Genomic DNA, 22,438 nt, shown 5'->3' on the forward strand with positions numbered 1-22,438 from the left:
TGATTCCCACAATATCATACTTGCCAATGTCTAACTGAGCCTCAAGCTCATCCACTTTATTTTTTATACTTCGCGCATTTAAATACAACACTTTAACTTTGGTATTTACCCCCCGTCTCACACCGGTCACAATTGGCCCTGACCTTACTCTCATATCCCTTATGAGATAGGTGAAGTTTCCCATCGAGACCCTTCTTCAGACTAAGAGTCAGGGGGGAGGGAATCTAGAGGGAGAAAGAGCAAAAGAATGAAAGGTATGAAAAGATCAAGGCCAGCAAGGATGATCAAGGAAAGGTGGAGTCCACAAGTTAGAGAAAACAATATTCATACCGCTGGTTTGTAAACTGCCCCAGTGAAATATGAGGTGCTATTTCTCCATTTTGCATGTGGCCTCACTCTGACAGTGGAGGAGGCCCAGGACAGAAAGGTTAAGTATGGGAATGAGAAGGGAAATTAAAGTGTTTGGCAACCTGGAGATCACACAGGCCATGGTGTATAGTTTATTCCAGGCATAGCCATCTTAGTGATATGTTTCAACAACAATTCCCATTAACATAATGCATATCGCGGAGGAAAAAATCCTCAGGTAGAATGGTGGAAAATGGATTTAAAGTGGCCAGGTTCTTGAAGGTCGACATGGATACAGTGAGAGGAATGGCTTGCTTCTCTTAGACCCAAGACCATAAATCTGTGAAAGTGGCAACAAAAGTAGATAGAGTGGTAAAGAAGACATATGGTATGCTTGCCTTCATCGGTTGGGGCATTGAGTATAAGAGTCCGAAAGTCATGATATAGCTTTGTAGTTTGTTGATCGGGTTGCATTTAGAGTATTTGCATTTGGGCAGCACAGTTGCTCAACAGTAGAGTTGCAGCCTTACAACGCCAGAGATTGGGTTCGATCCTGACTATGGGTGCTGTCTGTACGGAGTTTGTACATTCTCCCCGTGACCGCTGGGGGTTTCTCCAGGTGCCCAGGTTTCCTCATGCATTCCAAACACTTACCGTTTTGTAGATTAATTGGCTTTGGTAACTTGTAGAATTGCCCCTATTGTGTAGGATAGTGCTAGTATACGGGGTGATCATTGGTCAGCGCGGACTCGGTGGGCCGAAGGTCCTGTTTCCACGCTGTATCTCTAAACTAAACTAAATATTAAAGCATACAGAATATTTGCCACGCAGAGGAGAATGTTAATAAGACATAGTTGCAGAATTAGGCCATTCGGCCCATCGAGACTGCTCCGCCATTCAACTCTGGTTGAGCTATTCTTTCCTCTCAAACCCATTTCCTACCTTCTCCCTGTAACCTTTGACACCCTTACTAATCAGGAACCTATCAATCTCTGCTTTAAAAATACCCAATGACTTGGTCTCCACAGCCATCTGTGGCAATGAAATCCACAGATTTGCCACCCTTTGGCTAAAGAAATTCCTCCTCATCTCCATTCTAAAGGGACGTCCTTTTATTCTGAGGCTGTGCCTTCTAGTCTCATACTCTCCCACTACTCAAAACACTGAGGTTATGGGAAGAAGGCAGGAGAATGGGGTTAGGAGGGAGAGATAGATCAGCCATGATTGAATGGCGGAGTAGACTTGATGGCCCTAATGGCCTAATTCTTCTCCTATTACTTATGATCTTATGATGATGATCTTCTCCACTTCCACTCTATCTAGGGTTTTCATTATTCGGTATGTTCATGGCAAGGACAGTGGCAATATAAAAATATGACACAGCCAAAATTGACAAGGTACAAGTCATGTGAAGTGTATTTGTGTGCAAACTGCTGAAATTGTGCACTTGATTTCCTCCACTTTTTTTTGTTCATTTTTTTCTAGTTTGTTTTGTTGTTGAGTAGTCAGACTGCAGATTGTTATTTCAGTACAAGGGGGCCCCTTTCTTCCCAGAATAGGAATTTTCTTTAAAATGTTTAGCCTCTCATTCCACATCCAGAGTGTTAGTGCAATTGCTGGTGGTAGGGAAAGGTTTTTAACTGAAAGTCTGCCAATTGCAAGGTTTGATCAAGGCAGTCGGGTAGAAAATTAAGTTACTGCTCACAATGCTACATCCTGATATCATTGGCAGATAAATCTCACTGATCGACTTCAATTACCATCAGGCCAAAATTATGCCTGAGATATAAACTATTTCCTGTGCTTTCTGATACCAAAGTCTGGAAATATTTACTCTGCCAATGTTACTCTGAAATTGAAATCATATTTCAGAAAGTAACATATAAAATATATGGGGATTTAGATTTTTTTTTTAAACATAATTTTCATTACTTGTGTACAATGAGTTGAAAATTACAGTGGTGTAATAGAATTCCATCATACGGTGCATGTTTGAATCCCTTGCACGTGACACAACTGTGCACAAAGGACAATATTCCAGGAGCAAGCATGTTGTGTGGACTTTCTTTAAATGTGCAGATAAAATGGGCGGCACGGCGGTAGAGTTGCTGCCTTACAGCGCCAGAGGCCCAGGTTCAATACGGACTACGGGTGCTCTCTACCGAGTTTGTACATTCTCCCCGTGACCACGTGTGTTTTCCCCGGGTGCTCCGGTTTCCTCCCACGTGCCAAAGGCATACAGGTTTGTAGGTTCATTTGGCTTTGGTAAAAATTGTAAATTGCCCCTCGTGTGTAGGATAGTGTTAATGCACGGGGATCGCTGGTCGGCATGGACTTGGTGGGCCAAAAAGCCTGTTTCCACTCTGTATCTCTAAACTAAAAAAAAAACCTGGCCTAATCCATTTGCAACTGCGATAGTAACTCTAGCCCGAGCAGTAAACTGTCACAACTTGTATGGAAGTGAAGAGAGGGAAGGACCTTTCCCTGGTGGCACCAGGAGGAACATTGACGTTCCTCTTGATGTACAAAGAACCTTTCAGGCCTCCATTGATGTGGGCTAACTCTCAGCACTCCATCCTCCTACCCATTTCGTACCACCAGAAATCTTGTTAACCTCCTTTGCTTGACCAATATCGAAATGTAGCCCAGGAACATTCAATTCTTCAAAGTCCATCAGCCACAACATGGCTTGTATACACTGGAATTTAGAAGGATGAGGGGGGATCTTATTGAAACATATAAGATAATTAGGGGATTGGTCACATTAGAGGCAGGAAACATGTTCCCAATGTTGGGGGAGTCCAGAACAAGGGGCCACAGTTTAAGAATAAGGGGTAGGCCATTTAGAACGGAGATGAGGAAGAATTTTTTCAGTCAGAGAGTGGTGAAGGTGTGGAATTCTCTGCCTCAGAAGGCAGTGGAGGCCAGTTCGTTGGATGCTTTCAAGAGAGAGCTGGATAGAGCTCTTAAGGATAGCGGAGTCAGGGGGTATGGGGAGAAGGCAGGAACGGGGTACTGATTGAGAGTGATCAGCCATGATCACATTGAATGGCGGTGCTGGCTCGAAGGGCTGAATGGCCTACTCCTGCACCTATTGTCTATTGTCTATTGTCTATTGTTTTACACCTACCCCAAAGCCACAGTCGTGCTGTATCTTTAAACTACTCTAAACTGCACTGAACTGCACTGAACTGCACTGCACTACACTGCACTATACTGCACTACACTGGACTACACTGCACTGCACTGCACCGCACTGCACCACACTGCACCACACTGCACCACACTGCACCACACTGCACTAAACATTTGCACAGGTACATGAATAGGAAAGGTTTAGAAGGATATGGACTGAGTGCGAGCAAATGGGACGAGCGTAGATGGGGCATCTTGGTCACCCAGAACTTCCCTGCAAAATCAAGATTACCTGAAATACTTGAGGTACATACAAGTAGGGTGATTGTTGGATACTCCTGCACAGAGATCTCAAAGAGCAGTTTGGAAATGAAGGACATTAAAATGGAAAAAGAAGTTGTACAAGTACTGACACAAGGAACTACAGATGCTACTTTAACAAAAAATGACACTGGAGTAACTCAGCGGATCAGTCAGGATCTCTGGGGAACATGGATAAAAAATGTTTTGAGTCTTTTTCAGACTGATTGTCGTAGTAGGGAGAAAGCTGGAGGAGAGGTGGAAGCAGGACGAAACCTGGGCTCACCTGTATCCACCTATCACTTGCCAGGGAAAAAATAGTGTTGGAGTAACTCAGTGGGACGGGCAGTTTGGGCTGGGACCCTTCGCCAGCCTATCTTCTATCACTTACCAGGCTTTGTTCTGCCCCCATCTCTCTTTCACCTTTTTCCCCCTACTGCAAGCAGTCTGAAGAAGGGTCCAGACCCGAAACTGCACCTATCTATTTTCTCCACAGATGCTGAATGTCCCGCTGAGTTACTCCGGCACTTTGTGTCTTGTGTAAATGCTGCCTGGATTAGAGTGTATTATCAATACGGAAAGGTGAGACAAACTTGGATTGATTTCTCTGGAACATTGGAGGTTGATGGAAGACATGATCGAAGTAAATAAGATAATGAGAGGCATAGATAGGGTAGACAGTCAGAACCTTTTTATCCCTTTTTCTTTCAGGCCAGAGGAGCACAGTTTAAAAGAGATGCACAAGGTAAGTTTTCTTTTACACGGAGGGCAGTGAGGGCTTGGAAAGAGCTGTCGGGCGTGGTGGAGGCAACTACAATAGTGGCATTTGAGAGGCTTTTAGGAGGCCTTGAGAGGAAATCAGGTGATCAGCCGTGATCACAATGAATGGCGGTGCTGGTTCGAAGGGCCGAATGGCCTCCTCCTGCACCTATTTTCTATGTTTCTAAATCGAGGGACATGGATCATGTGCAGGCAGAGGAGATTTGTCTACTTGGCATCATGTTCAACATGGCCAGTGTGGGCTGAAGGGCCTGTTCTTATGTAGTACTGCTCTGTGCTCTATGTTCAAGGGTCAAGAGTGTTTGTTATCATATGTCCCAAACAGAACAATGAAATTCCTACTTGATTCTACATGGATTTTATTTAGAATTTTATTCTAAATAAAATTATGGATGCATTCATTTTTTCTTTATACCCAAAGAAGGAATGCTGATCCTTCAAAAAACCATATTACTTTCTTTGGAAAATGCCCATTATTCTTAATATTCATCATAATCAACGGTTAAATATTTATTTTCACAACTATAAATCCATCAGTGGCCTGTTATAGATTCTGCAATGGGAAGATTGTTTCATGAATTATCAAATCACTGGTACAGTAATAGTGCTGATTTAGATAGGAGGCTTTCAGTTTAGTTTTGTTTAGTTTGGAGATACAGAGCAGAAACTGGATCTTTGCCCCACCGAGTCCATGCCGACCAGCAATCCCCACACACTAGCACTATCCTACACACTAGGCATATTGCACAATTATACCAAGCCAACTAGTCTACAAACCTGTACATCTTTGGAGGGAACTGGAGATCCCGTAGAAAATCTCTGCGGTCATGGGGAGAACGTACAAACTCCGTACAGCCAGCACTTGCAGTCGGGATCGAACCTGGGTCTCTGGCACAGTAAGGCAGCAGCTCTACCTGGCCTCGGCTAGCGGTTAGAGTCTCGTATATCTACTGCCTTCATTCCTCGCATTGTGGAGAGCCGCCAGAAAGGCAGCCAGCTGTGACAATTCTGCCACGGTTCACTTCAGGGAGGCGAGGAAAGAAATCTGTTGACTGTGGCTTTTTTTGAAGAGCCTGAAGTGTCAATACTTTGTCAAGTTTTTTTCCAGGAGTGCTTAACTTGTTCGAAAAGGTGGGTTTAACATAGCTCAGGTTCATTTTATGGACAATCTTCAGATTGTTTTTCTCAGCGGGAGTGAGTCACTTAGAACAATCCATAAATATTACATAAGTGCCAGGGGCAAGAGAGGCTGACAAGGGTAATCCCAGGTGTTGTGATTAAAATGTGGAGAGGACTGGGGGGGACGGGCTTCTGGGTGTGAGGAGGTGGTTTCAGAGAAGCAGTTTTATGGCAGAGAGAAAATATATTGAACAGATAAATCCAGTGTGTTACTGCAAATTAGATTTTGCAGATTAGGACAGAGACCAAAATACTTTCGAACTGATGTATGGAAGTCCTTCGTCACTCCAAGGGCATCAATGCTTGGAATGGATTTCTGCATAGATTCCTTGAGGAGGTTTCGCTGTAGAGCAGTGAAATGGAGAAACGTGGAACTGCAGATGCTGGTCTGAAGAAGGGTCCCGACCTGACACGTCACCCATCCATGTTCTCCAGAGATGCTGCCTGATCTGCTGGGTTACTCCAGCACTTTGTGCCTGTTTAGGAAACAGTGACTTTTGGATAGTAGGCTGAGGGGGAAGGATGACAGAGGGAACTTTGGGTGGGGGAGGCGAGACCAAGCGGATGACCAAATATAGGCAAATAATCCTAATTATCTGTCATTATCATCTGCATCATATGCAGAGGTGTTTTAATTGATTGAAAGATAGAGCATGGCAACAGGCCCACTGACCGGTCACGCTGGTTCCATGTTGTCGCACTTTCTCATCCACTCCCTTCACACCTTGGCTATTGTAGAGGCCAATTCACAACTTTTACACTGTCATTTCCATATTAAACAATATCTCCCACCTCCCAACCAAATCACCCATTCAATTCAGATCCTCCTGTACTTTATTTGCTTGTTCTCCAAAACAGTTTTACGTCCTTAGCAGGCTTTAACAATTATATTTCTGTCCCAATCATTTCCAAAACATTTATGTACTACTAGACCAAGTGAACCCGTTGGGTCCAAACCTCTCCTGCATTGGTGCAGCACCCTCTCCTCCCCCCCTCCCCCCCTTCCCCCTCCCCTCCACCCCTCCCCCCTCCCTCCCCTCCCCTCCCCCTCCCTCCCCCCTTCCCCTCCCCTCCCCTCCCCTCCCCTTCCCTCCCCTCCCCCCTTCCCTCCCCCTCCCTCACTACCCTACCCCCCTCCCCCACTCCCCTCTCCATCCCCCCTTATCAACCCCCCTTATCCTCCCCCATTCCCCCTCCTTCCCTCAACCCCCTCCCTCCCCCATCCCTCCCTAGGAGAGATTTAAACTTTAAAATGTTAATAACTTAAAAAATATAACACCAATTTCAATGAAACTTCTTCCATTAGCACCAAAGGGACGACGGTGAGTAAGGTGGGCCTAAAATTGTCGTGTATCATTTTGGTTGTAGTTCAAGAACAAACAAACAAACAAACGAGAGTTTTAGTATATAGATAATGGCCCAGGGCATTATCCCCAATGCACCGTATAATCACCTCTTCCATTCTGAATCAAATTCCAATCCTCTTTGTTTAGTTTAGTTTAGAGATCCACTGTGGAAACAGGCCCATCGGCCCACCAAGTCCGCACCGACCAATGATCCCCCATACTCCATGCTATCCCATGTTCGCATCCTGCATTGGGGAAATTTGCAGAAGTCAATTAACCTACAAACGTGCATGTCTTTGGAGTGTGGTAGGAAACTAGAGCATCCAAAGAAAACCCATGTAGTCACAGGGAGAACGTAATGAAATATTTTATTTTAATATTCATTAAAATATTTAGAAATATATAATACATTAATGACCATAATACCAGATAACCATAACAATGCAAAAAACGAAGACCCTAATGCAACTAATGACATTAGTCCACAGAAGATCATATGTGTAGGAAGGAACTGCAGATGCTGGTTTATACCGAAGATAGACACAAAGTGCTGGAGTAACTCAGTGGGTCAGGCAGCATCTCTGGAGAAAAGGAATAGGTGACATCTTGGGTCAGAAACCATCTTCACACTTTAGGATAGAGGTGGAGGGGGCGAAAAAGATGGATGCAAGAAAAGGTCCGAACAAATCAGGGATGGCTAAAGATGACCTCTGGAAGGTTGGAGTCCATAATGGCCCATTGTTGGCTGGGGAAGGTGTGATAACAAGGATGAGAACAGTGGGACTGGTAGGATTCCTTTTCTCCAGAGATGTTGCCTGATCATAGTTGCTGAGGTTAGTGTTGTGTTTGCTGGGAAGAAGCTGTTCTTGAACTGGAAGTTCATTTAATCCTGGATGTTTAAACATCTCTGTTAGATTTGTGTACATTTGTGCTCCTTTGTTTCTCAGATGAATTTCACTATTTTAGCTTCAATTCTGTGAATCCATAAAAAATTAGGGTGTCCCACTCAGAGAAATATTTACTAAAAAGAGATCGCATGATAAAATGAACTGTCATACAATATATTGTACAATTTGACTGATATCTGGGAACATAGCTTGTTTCAGTGAACCTTTCAAGCAATGCAGCTTTTCGGGAGTTTTAGCGTAGAAAGTTTTAGAGATATAACGTGGAAACGGGTCGTTTGGCCCACCAAGTCTACGCCAACCAGTGTTCACACGTTCGCACTAGTCGTACTAACCTCTCCTACACACGAGGGAGAATTTACAGGTGTAATTTACAAGGGCACAGCGGTTGAGTTGCTGCCTTACTGCACTAGAGACCCAGGTTCGATCCTAACTACGGGTGCTGTCTGCGTGGAGTTTGTTTGTTCTTCCTGTGACTGCGTGTGTTTTCCCTGGGTGCTCCAGTTCCCTCCCATATTCCAAAGACGTACAGTTTAGTTTAGTTTAGTTTATTGTCACGTGGTCCAAGGTATAGTGCAAAGCTTTTGTTGCGTACTAACCAGTCAGCAGAAAGACAATACATGATTACAATCGAGCCATCCGCAGTGAACAGATACATGATAAAGGGAATAACGTGAATAACGTTTAGTGCAAGTTAAAATCCAAACAGTAAAGCAGGTTTGTAGGTTAATTGGCTTGGGTATGTTGTCTCCGGTTTGTAGGATAGAACTGGTGTATGGGTGATTGCTAGTCAGTGTGGACTCGATGGCTGAAGCACGCTTTATCTCTAAAACAGAAACTAAAAGATTAAGAGTAAAGTTACGTGCAGGAAGCAACGACAGATGCTGGTTTAGAAGAAGTTATATTTGTTTTAGAATCCGGGAAAATTTAATGAACAGCAAAACACAATGCATTTTACAGCAATCTATGAGTCAAACTAAATAATTCTACTCCCTCTCTGAATTGCTGGATGTTCCATGGGAATAATGTATGTTTGAATAATATGACATAAAGTATCATCACCTGGCTATGGATGACTCAGTTCAGTGCAATCCTGAATACCTGACACCTGTGAGGAGAATTTTCAGACACATTTTAAAGAAACATCAGACTTTAAAATCATAAATTAAAATGGAGTTGACAGCACCTTCAGATAAAGAAAGCGTGCGTGCATGATAGTGACATGATAGAACTGTGGCTGACATTGTCGCCTCTGGCAACTTTTCATTGCCTTCAATCAACCCTGAGTTCCCACCTGGGAGTAATTTGTCCTGTTAATTGGGAGGACTGGCTGGTGCTGTTTCCTTGCTGCACTCTGGCTGTGAACCGCTGAGCTGCCAATGTATTCAGAGTTACTGGCAGGCCGCGATGGCCATAAGTGAACGGCTGCTCCGTTTGATATGCTGAGAAACAGCCCACTTGACAGGTTACGGCAACAGATTCAGTTTCAGCTTGCCTCGCACAAGGGTCAAAGTTACTCGAGGAAATGACTGGCAAATTATGCTGCTTGTTTCTATCAAATGGAGCAGACGAAATGTTTGTACTGCCAGAATGGGTTTGGCCTTGAGGTTAGATCTTTATCTTGGCTCTCCACAGCACAGCATCTTCTCCCCTGTTGTCAATGGCTTAATCTTGTGCGTGCTCCACTCAGCCCGGGCCACTGTCTTACTTTGCTCAATGTCGGCAGCCGCGGTATTATTGACTCTGGATTCAGTGTTGTGTAATCAACCGGATTTGATAAGGGAACTCAAGGTAAAGGAACCCTTAGGAGGTAGTGATCACAATATGATAAGTTTTAATCCGCAATTTGAGAGGGAGAAGGTAAAATCGGAAGTGTCAGTATTGCAGTTGAACAAAGGGGACTATGGAGGAATGAGGGAGAAGCTGGCCAAAGTTGACTGGAAAGGGATCCTAGCAGGGATGACAGTGGAACAGCAATGGCAAGTGTTTCTGGGAATAATCCAGAGGATGCAGGGTCATTTCATTCCAGAGGAAGAAAGATGCTAAGGGGAGTAAGAGGCGACCGTGGCTGACAAGGGAAGTCAAGGACAGTATAAAAATAAAAGAGAAGACGCGGGAAGCTAGAGGATTGGGAAACTTTTAAAGATCAACAGAAGGTAACGAAAAAAGGCAATAGGGGGAGAAAAGATGAAGTATGAAGGTAAGCTGGCCAAGAATGTAAAGGAGGATAGTAAAAGCTTCTTTGGGTATGTGAAGAAGAAAGAATCAGTTAAGACAAATGTGGGTCCCTTGAAGACAGAAACAGGTGAATTTATTATGGGGGAACAAGGAAATGGCAGACGAGTTGAACAGGTACTTTGGTTCAATCTTCACTAAGGTAGACACAAACGATCTCCCAGATGTACTACAGGACAGAGGACCTAGGGTGACGGAGGAACTGAAGGAAATTCACATTAGTCAGGAAATGGTGTTCGGTAGACTGATGGGACTGAAGGCTGTTAAATCCCCAGTGCCTGATGGTCTGCATCCCAGGGTACTCAAGGAGGTGGCTCTAGAAATCGTGGATGCACTGGTGATCATTTTCTAATGTTTATAGATTCTGGATCAGTTCCTGTGGATTGGAGAGTAGCTAATGTTATCCCACTTTATTTACAATAAACATTAATGATTTAGATGAAGGAATTAAAAGTAACATTAGCAAATTTGCAGATGACACAAAGCTGGGTGGCAGTGTGAACTGTGAAGTGGATGCTATGAGGATGCTGCGTGACTTGGACAGGTTGGGTGAGTGGGCAGATACATGGCAGCTGCAGTATAATGTGGAAAAATGTGAGGTTATCCACTTTGGAGGCAAGAACGGGAAGGCAGATTATTACCTGAATGTTGTCAGGTTCGGAAAAGGGGAAGTACATCGAGACCTTAGTGTCCTAGTACATCAGTCACTGAAAGTAAGCATACGGGTACAACAGGCAGTAAAGAAAGCTAATGGCACGTTAGCCTTCATAAAGAGAGGAGTATAGGAGCAGGAGGTCCTTCTGCAGTTGTACAGGGCACTGGTGAGACCACACCTGGAGTATTGTGTGCAGTTTTGGTCTCCTAATTTGAGGAAGGACATTCTTGCTATTGAGAGAGTGCAGCGTAGGTTCATGCGGGACTGTCATATGATGAAAGAATGGAGCGACTGGGCTTGTATTCACTGGAATTTAGAAAGATGAGAGGGGATCTTATAGAAACATATACAATTATTAAGGGGTTGGACATGTTAGAGGCAGGAAACATTTCCTGATGTTGGGGGAGTCCAGAACCAGGGGCCACAGTTTAAGAATAAGGGGTAAGCCATTTAGAACTGAGATGAGGAAAAACGTTTTCACATAGAGAGTCGTGAATTTGTGGAATTCTCTGCCTCAAAAGGCAATGGAGGCCGATTCACTGGATGCATTCAAAAGAATTTTTGATAGAACTCTATCACAGGATTTATCTTTGCAGTTAATCAGAGTTAGATGGGAATGTATATATCTCTCTCTCTCTCTCCTGCCTTTTCTTAGTTTAGATAGGCACAACGTGCTGGAGTAATTCAGCGAGTCAGGCAGCATCTCTGGAGAAAAAGGATGGGTGACTTTTGTGTGGGAGCCCTCTAGTTTAGTTGTAGAGTCATACGGCACGGAAACAGGTTCTTCAGTCCAACTTGCCCACACCAACCAAGATGCCCCATTTACACTAGTCCCATCTGCCCGCCTTTGGCTCAAATCCCTCTAAACCTTTCCAGTCCATATACCTGTCTAAGTGTCTGTTAAATGTTGTTATAGTACTTGCCTCAACCACCTCCTCTGGTAGCTCATTCCATATACCCACCACCTTTTGTGTGTAAAAAGTTGCCTCCTGGGTCCCTATTAATTCTTTCCCCTCTCACCTTCATCCTATACCCTCTGGTTCTTGATTACCCTACTCTGGGTAAAAGACACTGTGCATTAACCCTGGTTAAGAGATGCTGCATGGTAATTGGCCCTTCGGCCCATCAAGTCCACATTGACCATCGATCACCCGTTCACGTTAGTTCTATGTTATCCCACTTTTGCATCCTGCACACTAGAGGGAATTGGCGGAAGCAAATTAACGTACAAACCTGCACATTTTGGGATGTGGGAGGAATCTGAAGCACCCAGAGAAAACCCAATCAGTCACAGGGAGAATGTACAAACTCTGCCCAGACAGCACCCATAGTCTGGATCAAACCCAGGTCTCTGGCGATGTGAGGCAGCAGCTCTACTATTGTGCTGCCTTTGAAGTCTAGTCAGGGTTACACTTTCCAATTAACCCATCTACTTGCCTAATCAAATTCTGTTCACAATTATTGATCCAACATAAATTAAATTGCTTCCAACATTGCTGCAAAGTACTGAAAGGTGTCAAATTACCGTCTCGTTGCATGGGAGAATTTTTTTTTTTAAACTGAGAATATTTGAATGCATCTTTATTATAATGTTGCTTCATGACAAAGAAGTGCTTTAATGGCCTGACCTTGAGTATTATGCAGTCTGACTTGATAAGGCTTCTATCAACGTTTTAAAATTCCAGTTCATGCAACTTTCTACCAATCTACACCATACGAATGGAAATCCTGAGAAAAAGCCATTAGTCACATTGCTGCTTTGCCCCTGCTGTCTCCAGAGACTCCAACGTAAATGAATATCATCAGACAGATCCCAAAGGAGATGCACACGGTTACAATGCAATGGTGCATTGGATAACAGCTCTGCGGCATAAAGGCTGCATTAGGTGGATTTGAATTTAATCATCGTCGTCTACTGCAGTTTTGAAATTAAATTATTGGATCCTTTGCTCACTAAAATGGCATCAAATGTGTTGTAGGTCATGAGGGGCTGTCTGGAACTAAATGCTGAATCTCAGTGCAAGCAAGTTTACTTACAGATGCAGCCTGTAACCTCAGAGAATAATTGTCTATCATTGGAAATGTGGGATTTGTGCTATTCTGCTGCAAATAGTTTCAATTTGTGTTGGTTTGAAGTGAGAGGGGAAAGATTTAATAGGAGCCCGAGGGCCAAAATCTTTACACACCAGGATGGTGGGTACATGGAATAAGGTGCCGGGCAGCACGATGGTGCAGCGGTAGAGATGCCGTCTTGCAGCGGTAGAGATGCCGCCTTACAGCGCCCAAGATCCATGTTCGATACTGACCACAGGTGTTGCCTGTGCAGAGTATGTACGTTCTCCCCGTAACCTGCGTGGGTTTTATCCGGGAGTTCCGGTTTACTACCACACTCCAAAGATGTACAGGTTTGTAGGTTAATTGGCTTGGTATGATTGTAAATTGTCCCGAGTGTGTGGAGAGTGTTAGTGTGTGGGGATCGCTGGTCGGTGCAGACTCGGTGGACCGAAGGGCCTGTTTCCGCACTCTATCCATAAATCTAAAACTAAAAAGGAGGTAGTTGAGGCAGATTTTATAACAACATTTAATAGATATTTGGACAGATACATGGATAGGAAATGTTTAGAGCGATATGGGCCAACCGTGGGCAGTGGGACTAGTGTAGATTGGTCAGCATAGGCAAGTTGGGCCAAAGGGCTTGTTTCCATGCTATATGACCCTATGGGTCTATAATTGCCAGTGCAAATCAATCTTGATTGTGAATTTGTAATTGATTGTCTTGCGATGGATCCCTACAGTTTAGTTTAGTTCTGTTTAGAGATACAGCATGGAACCAGGTCTTTGACCCACCGAGATCTCTACGACCATTGATCACCCGTCCACACTTGATTTCATCTATCCCATTTTCTCATCCACTCCCTGCACACGAGTGGCAATTTATAGACGGCCAATTAACCTACAAAACCGCATGTCTTAGGAGTGTGGGAGGGAACCAGAGCACCCGAAGGAAACTCGTCCTGTGACAGGGAGAACGTGCAAACTCCACGCAGTCAGCACCTGAGGTCATAATCAAACCCAGGTCTCTGGTGTTGTGAGGAGCAGCTCTACCACTGTGTTGTCCACCACACAGAGAGATCTTTTTTATTCATTCATTCATTCTTTTCCAATCCTTGAATTCAGGAAGAGCTTATATATTTGACTGTGTAAGAAGGAACTGCAGATGCTGGTTTAAACCGAAGATAGACACAAAAAGCTGGAGTAACTCAGCAGGTCAGACTCTGAAGAAGTCTGAAGAAGGGTCTCAACCCGAAACATCACCTATTCCTTTTCTCCAGAGATGCTGCCTGACCTGATGAGTTACTCCAGCCTTTTGTGCCTATCTTCTTTTATATATCTGACTTCTGAATTAGTCTGTTTCATCTGGAAAGTAGCAGGAATGCTCTGATTGAATTTGTGGACCCACATTAGGGAGGAGATAGTTGGAGTGCCTCAGCTTCTGATGTTCGTTCAACTGTGACAGCTCTTAAAATTCCACGTTGAAAGAAGTTTTATTTCCCAGGAAAACCTTGGCTGTACAATGACCATTAAGAGGCATTGCAAGTCAGCATTGGGGCGACCGGGGGGAGTCTTTTACTCAGGCAGTAATCTGCTGTAATTATGCAAGACCCAATGTAACACATCTGCATAACTACTTGCAGGATGCCTCTGTTTTTCTTGCTGTCCACAAATCGTCTCTGATAAGATTCTCTATTGCTAAATGTCATTCTTGGCTTTAGTTTAGGTTAGTTTAGTTTCAAGCTACAGCTCAGAAACAGGCCCTTCGGCCCGCCGAGTCTTTGCTAACCAGCGATCCCCACACACCTAGCACTATCCTACACACTGGACAATTTAAAATCTTTACTGAAACCAATTAACCTACAAACCTGTACGTCTTTGGAGCGTGGGGGGAAACCGGAGCACCCAGAGGGAGTCACAGGGAGAATGTACAAACTCCATGTAGACAGTATCCGTAATCAGGATCGAACCGGTGTCTGGCGCTGTAAGGCAGCAACTCTAGCGCTGCTCCACCATGCCATCCATAATTAAATGAATTTAATATGTGCACCAATGATTACGTTTAAAAGCAACAATATCTTATAAGGAAATGTCAAAAAACCTTGAGTTTGTTAAACAGAAAATTCAATATGGTTAGAGGCATGACATTTGGTATAAGTTTTACAGGAACAAATTCAAAGTGAAATTAAGAATTACTTTCTTATAACAGTCCTGATAGTAAATCCAGATTAACGGTTAATTCTTAAATCTTAGTAAAATTTACATGTTTTACAGTTCAATTGACCAAAACATTTGCTAGGACTTTGGCAAAGATGTATCCTTGCTTGATACTACTAAATTGTGTGTTTGGTATTATCAAGGCAATGTACTCTCCCTTTCAAACTCATTTGATTGAAATCAAAGGAATGTATTTGGAGAGAATACTAATTTGCACTGTGGCACATAGTGATCAATTTCCAAGCAACTTTTGTTGATTTTTGCAGGCAATTAATGCGGAGTTCTATATAGTGCAAATATTAGAGATGGGATCAAGGAGGTGCCTGTTAAGAATGGGTATAGACTTGCTTTTTGGTCACCAGCATTAAACACCTGTAAGAGTGTTGTTGATTGGTGTACCCATCTCGATATGTCAGTTCCATAATGGAATCAGATGCTCGCGAGTGTGAATGACAGACATCAAATACTCCAGCTGTTGGAACAGGGTGGCACAGCACCAGAAACCTGGGTTCGATCCTGATTACGGGTGATATCCATGCAGAGTTTGTACGTTCTCGCTGTGACCGTATATGTTTTCTCGCGGTGCTCCGGTTTCCTCCCGCACTCCCAAGTTGTGTGGATTTGTAGGTTAATTGGCTTCAGTAAATTCTCCCTAATGTGTAGGATAGTGTTAGTGTACATGGATCACTGGTCGGTGCGGACTCAGTGGGCCGAAGGATCTGTTTCCATGCTGTATCTCTAAATTAAACTAAGATACACACACACACACCTAACACTCATGATAAAAGATGATTTTTTTTCTCCCTTAACTTTTTTAATCTAAATGCTGCAATATTTCAATTAGTCATAGAATCATATAGCCATACAGCAGAGAAACAGGTCGTTTGACCCAACTTGTCCATGCCGCCCAAGATGCTCCATCTATGCTACTCCTGACGTGGGATGAGATCTTCCATCACTTTGTGTCTTGTTCAAGATGCCAACATCCTGTGACTCCTTTTAACTCCAGAGATGATGCCCTTTTAAAATAAAACCCTACAAGTGCGCTTTCTGATTCACTTTGTCCGTTCTCTCCTTTTTACTTTCTTGGGAGCCTGGCTGAATACAATTCTGGTCCTTCAACCTGGAGCATACACTGATCTAACCCAATTGATCTTAAGTTGTTCAGAAACGTTTTGGCTACAAGATCAGAAAGTGTCTCCACCTGCTGTTATGAAGATAGGCAGGTCACTGCTTGTAGATACTGTGTCTGTCATAGCTGTACATTGTTGTTAAGCTGTACATTGAAAGGTATTGATTTAAGGCGAGATCCTTGTAGAATACTGGACGGACAGGCTTGGATGATTAAGTCCAACCTGTCAACCTGCAAATTGTCATATATTTGATGATTCCATTTTTTTCAGTACCTATGTGTTGCGTTTTGGGTACACAGCAACTTTGAGCAACTGGAAAGACTCGTAAATTAAGAAGCTAAAGCATATTCTGACTCTTTGTTCCAAGGGCCTCTCGTCTTTCAGAATTAAAGGACGTTCTTTTAGGAAGGAAATGAGGAGGAATTTCTTTCATCAGAGGGTGGTGAATCTGTGGAATTCTTTGCCACAGAAGGCTGTGGAGGCCAAGTCAGTGGATACTTTGAAGGCAGAGATGAATAGATTCTTGATTAGTACAGGTGTCAGATGTCATGGGGAGCAGGCAGGAGGATTGGGTTAGGAGGGAGAGATAAATCAGCCATGATTGAATGGTGGAGTAGACTTTATGGGCCGAATGGCATAATTCTACTCCTATTCCTTATAACCTTATGATCTTGCTTGGTAAGATTCTATAGACAATTGTTCTAGACAACTATAGACAACTGTGTGGAGCTCATGGCCCATAGCTAATAAGGCAGCAATCTTGAGACCAGCCACCTTGTAGCAGCTGATGCTAAACACACTGTCCTGTCGTGTGATTATACATTCGTGTGATTATACATTCCTCAGAGCTCCACAAACCTTGTGAGCTGCCAGATCACCATTCACTGATACCGAGGTCCATCATTCAGTTTTTCTCATAAACCACAAAGGTTTACAGAACATTTTATCCCCCATAATCTTAATATTTCTCTTGGTAGCCTACAGCCCTTTAAAAAAAAGTAATGACATTAAATGTTAAACTGCCTGAATTTCCTTTCCATTCCTTATCTATCATTGGACTTCCTGCCGTGGGCTCACAAAGAGACATATAAGCTCAGAAGTTATAGGAGCAGACTTAGGCAATTCAGCCCATCAAGTCTACTCTGCCATTCAATCATGGCTGATCTATCTTTCCTTCTCAACCCCATTCTCCTGCCTTCTCCCCATAACCCTTGACACCCGCACAAATCAATTGTAACCCCTGACACCCGTACTAATCAATGACTAGTATGGGTGTCAGTCATAGAGTTAGACATCATGGAAACATGCCCTTTGGCCCAACTTGCCCACACCAACCAACATATCCCATCTACACTAGTCCCACCTGTATGGCCCATATACCTCTAAACCTATCCTATCTATGTATCTATCTTAATGCTTCTTGAATATTGTGATAGTTCCTGCCTCAACTATCTCCTCTGCCAGCTCATCGCATATCCTCACCGCCCTTTTTGTAAGAAAAAAGTTACCCCTCAGGTTCCTATTAAATCTCCCCCCCCCCCCCCCCCCTCACCTTAAACCTATGTCCTCTGGTTCTTGATTCCCCTACTCTGGGCAACAGTTTCCCTTTAATGAAGTTTAGAATATCACTAGACCAAGTGAACCCGTTGGACCCAAACCTCTCTGCATTGGTGCAGCACCCTTTCCTCCCCCCTCTCCCCCCCTCCCCCTCTCCCCTCCACTCCCCCCCCCCTTCCCCCCACCCTCCCTCCTCCCCCCTCCCTCCTCCCCTCCACTCTCCCCTCCATCCCCCCATTCCCTCCCCCCTCCACCCCTCTCCCTCCCTCCCTTGGAGATAGATTTCAACTTTAAAATGCGAATAACTTTAAAAATATAACACTGATTTCAATTAAACCTTCTATTATCACCAAAGGGACAAGGTGAGTAAGGTGGGCCTAAAATTGTCGCGCTATCGGGTACCATTTTGGCTGTAGTTCAGGAACAAACAAACAAGAGTTTTATATTATGAGAGATAATATTCCAGGTTTTTATGGTAATGATCCAATTGTTTAATATGTAAAATTAGGAAAGGCATAGATAGGATAGACAGTCAGAACCTTTTTCCGAGGGTGGAAATGTCAAAGACTAGAGGGCATAAATTTAAGAAGAGAGGGGCAAAGTTTGAAGGAGATGTAGAAGGCAAGTCTCTTCCACAGTGGGTGGTGGGTGTGCCTGGAATGTGCTGCCAGTGGAGGTGGTGGAGGAAGATACGATAGTGGTGTTTTGCATGCTGTCCAAGCAGATCAGATAATATGATACATAAATACAATCAAGTCAAATACAAGAACAAGGGGCCACAGTTTAAGAATAAGGGGTAGGCCATTTAGTACTGAGATGAGGAAAAACTTTTTCAGTCAGAGAGTTGTGAATCTGTGGAATTCTCTGCCTCAGAAGGTAGTGGAGGCCAATTCTCTGAATGCATTCAAGAGAGAGCTAGAAAGCGCTCTTAAGGATAGCGGAGTCAGAGGGTATGGGGAGAAGGCAGGAACGGGGTACTGATTGAGAATGATCAACCATGATCACATTGAATGGCGGTGCTGGCTCGAAGGACCGAATGGCCTCCTCCTGCACCTATTGTCTATTGTCTATAACAACAGATAGAGCCAATGGGAAAGATACTGAGTGGAGGATATAGTTCTCAGTATTGTAGCACACATTCTTAATTGGTAAGGGTATTGTCTGACATGTTGACTGCTAGGTACTGCATTGATTAGGGTGGCACAGTGGCGTAGCAGTAGAGTTGCTGCCTCACAGTGCCAGTAACTCAACGGGTTTGATCCCGACTATGGGTGCTGTCTGTATGGAGTTTGCATGTTCTACCCGTGTCAGGGGAGAGGGAAATGAGGTATGAAAAGGTACAGAACAAAGCAGAGATGGCTCCAATGGCCAAATTAACCGTATTTGCTTTTTTTTGTAGGCTCTTTGGCCATCTCTGCTTTGTGCTGAACCTTTTCATACCTCTAGTCTCTCTCCCCGACTCTCAGACTGAAGAAGGGTCTTGACCTGAAATGTCACCTATTCCTTTTCTCCAGAGATGCTGCCTGAAACGCTGAGTTACTCCAGCATTGTGTGTCTATCTGCAGTGTAAACCAGCATCTGCAGTTATTCCTATGAACCAAACCTGTTTCTTAAGCACCATAACTTCTCTCAACAACTTAAGGCACATCTCGTGTTGACGTGATAACTTTAACAGCAATCGATGATGACCCATTTAAAGTCATAGAGTCATACAGTGTGGAAACAGGCCCTTCAGCCCAATATGCCCACGCCAACCAATTTGCCCCCTCTACACTAGTCCCACCTCCCTGCATTTGGCCCATATCCCTCTAAATCTATCCTATCCATGTACAAGTCCAATTGTCTTTCAAATGGTGTTATAGTACCTGCCTCAACCACCCCCTCTGGCAGTTTGTTCCATACATCCTTTGTGTGAAGAAATTGCCCCTCAGGTTCCTATTAAAGCTTCCCCCTTACCCTAAACCTATATGCCGTCTGATTCTTATGTGTTGATGTGCGTTGTTTTTCAGCTTGCAATTGCAACCTTCATGCCCGGCGTTGCCGGTTTAACATGGAGCTCTTCAAACTGTCTGGCCGCAAGAGTGGAGGAGTGTGTCTGAACTGTCGTCACAACACAGCGGGCCGTCACTGCCACTACTGCAAGGAAGGCTTCTACCGTGACATGACAAAGCCCGTCACTCACAGAAAGGCGTGTAAAGGTATGTGACGAGAGGCTGGCCTCTCACCTGGCAGGTAGATTATTTTCCTTTTGTCCGCTTTCCTAGCGCAGCTTCCGCTGGTCAAATCTCCCTTGTTTGCAGAAACTTTAGCCCATCATTTTGGGCCGGGGGGGATTTTGAGGAGAGGTTCTTTAGGAGCACATGTGACAGGACAAGGAAAATAAACAAAAGCTGGCAACGCAGAAGGACAAAGGTGTGAAAGGATTCTGGGCTTTAGCGGTATGATTGAGAAGGAGTGGCAGATCAAAACATTCGCACAACCCAGGTGTATACACCAGTAAATGCACACAGAAGTTACATTCAACAGGATCATCCCCAACACAAAGAGAGCCTCACACACACACACCGCTCAAAGCCGCATTTTAATCTCCTAACAAACTGCTCTAACGCCTCTGAAAACAATGTTGGCTCTTTGAAACGACTCCTCATGCCTTACCTTTTGTCAAACTCTTTTTGTTCTTTCAAAAGGTAAACATGGGATTTAGGGTATTATCTTGCTGCCTTTATTCCATGCTCCAAGTTGGAAGGAATGCTGCAAGGTATATTGAAGAAAGCTTGGTTTTACACTTCTGATTAATCAGGGCTATACGGTAATTACACCTGCTTGTCCAATCCAAAAAAAATGACATCTTAAACAAACAAGGCATGTGTCACAACCTACCAGCAGGTAGTCAGCATTTCCTGGCATTAGAAATGACTAGTTCTTTAATTGTATTTGAGTTTCTTCCTTTTATTGAAAGGAACCATGGCTAAAATGGGAAAAAAAAATCTGAATAAGGATTTAGCATCAATAGAACAGAGAACAGCAGAGCCCAGTCTAGTTGGCTGTGCTGAGCATGCTGCTAAGACCAACTCTTATCTGCCTGCACATGGTCCATGTCCCTCCATTCCTTGCATTTCCGTGAGCCTATCCAAACGTCTCTAAAATGCCACAATCGTACCTGCCTCCACCACCAGTCCCGGCAACGTGTTCCAGTCACTCACCACCCTCACCGTACAAAAACCTGCCCCGCACATCTCATACAAGCATGGAAAGTAGGTGCAGGAGGAGGCCATTCGGCCCTTCAAGCCAGCACCGCCATTCAATATGATCATGGCTGATCATCCAGAATCTCCCGGTTGCTGGACACTTTAATTCTCCTTCCCATTCATACACAGACCTTTCTGTCTTCGGTCTCCTCCATTGTTCTGAGTGAGGCTGAACGTAAATTGGAGAAACAGCATCTTATATTTCGCTTGGGCAGCTTACAACCCAATGGTTTGAATGGTGATTTCTCTCACTTCAGGTTGTCCCGGCATTCCCTCTCTCTCTCTTTATCCCTCCCCCACCCAAGTAGCACTAGCTTCTCATTTTCACCCTACAAACAGCTTACAATGGCCTGTTTCCTTTATCATCATTACTTTTTTGCATATCTTTCATTCATTTTTCTTTATCCACATCACCATCTATATCTCTCATTTCCCTTATTCCTAACTAGTCTGAAGAAGGGTCTCGACCCGAAAGGTCACCCATTCCTTCTCTCCAGAGATGCTGCCTGTCCTGCTGTTACTCCACTTTTTGTGTCTATCTTCAGTTTAAACCAGCATCTGCAGTTCCTTCTTACACATCTAGAATCAGTACCCCATTCCTGCTTTCTCCCCATATCTCTTGATTCCATTAACCCTGAGATATATCTAACTCTCTCTTGAATACATCCAATGAATTGGCCCCCACTGCCTTCTGTGGCAGAGAATTCCACAGATTCATCACTCTCTGGGTGAAAACGTTTTTCCTCATCTCAGTCCTAAATGGCCTGCCCCTTATTCTTAAACTGTGATCCCTGGTTCTGGACTCCCCCAACATGGCGAACATTTTTCCTATATCTAGCCTGCCCAATCCCTTAAGAATTTTATATGTTTCTATAAGATCCCCTTTCATTCTTCTAAATTCCAGTGAATATAAGCCCAGTCGATCCATTCTTTCATCAAATGTCAGTCCCGCCATCCCAGGAATTAACCTGGTGAACCTATGCTGCACTCCCTCAATAGCAAGAAAGTCCTTCCTCAAATTAGGCGACCAAAACTGCACATGATACTTTAGGAGTGGTCTCACCAGGGCCCTGTACAACTGCAGTAGGACCTCCTTGCTCCTATACTCAAATCCTATCTCTCTGAAGGCCAACATGCCATTAACTTTCTTCTCTGCCTGCTCTACCTGCATGCTTACTTTCAGTGACTTTTCTTCTTTAAACTTTGCCCCTCTCACTTTTAAAACTATGCCCTTTGGTATTTAATATTTCCATCATGAAAAGACCAAAAAGGTTCTGACTGTCTACTCTATCTATGCCTCTCATAATTTTATACACTTCTATCAGGCCTCTCCTCAGTCGTTGATGTT

At 43.9% G+C, this 22,438-nt stretch overlaps 1 protein-coding gene across 3 annotated transcripts in view; it reads left to right on the forward strand.

Annotated features, from left to right (window-relative positions):
* The window catches only part of LOC144594488 (netrin-1), a 192,656-nt gene that overhangs the window by 72,305 nt on the left and 97,913 nt on the right, over nucleotides 1-22,438 (forward strand). For all 3 annotated transcript variants that reach the window (XM_078401043.1, XM_078401044.1, XM_078401041.1), the window contains exon 3: nucleotides 19,852-20,040. In XM_078401043.1, coding sequence (XP_078257169.1) covers nucleotides 19,852-20,040 — 189 coding nt within the window. The remainder of the gene's footprint in view (nucleotides 1-19,851; nucleotides 20,041-22,438) is intronic.

The sequence above is a fragment of the Rhinoraja longicauda genome, chromosome 6, assembly GCF_053455715.1.
Source record: "Rhinoraja longicauda isolate Sanriku21f chromosome 6, sRhiLon1.1, whole genome shotgun sequence".
In the NCBI taxonomy this organism is placed as follows: domain Eukaryota; kingdom Metazoa; phylum Chordata; class Chondrichthyes; order Rajiformes; family Arhynchobatidae; genus Rhinoraja; species Rhinoraja longicauda.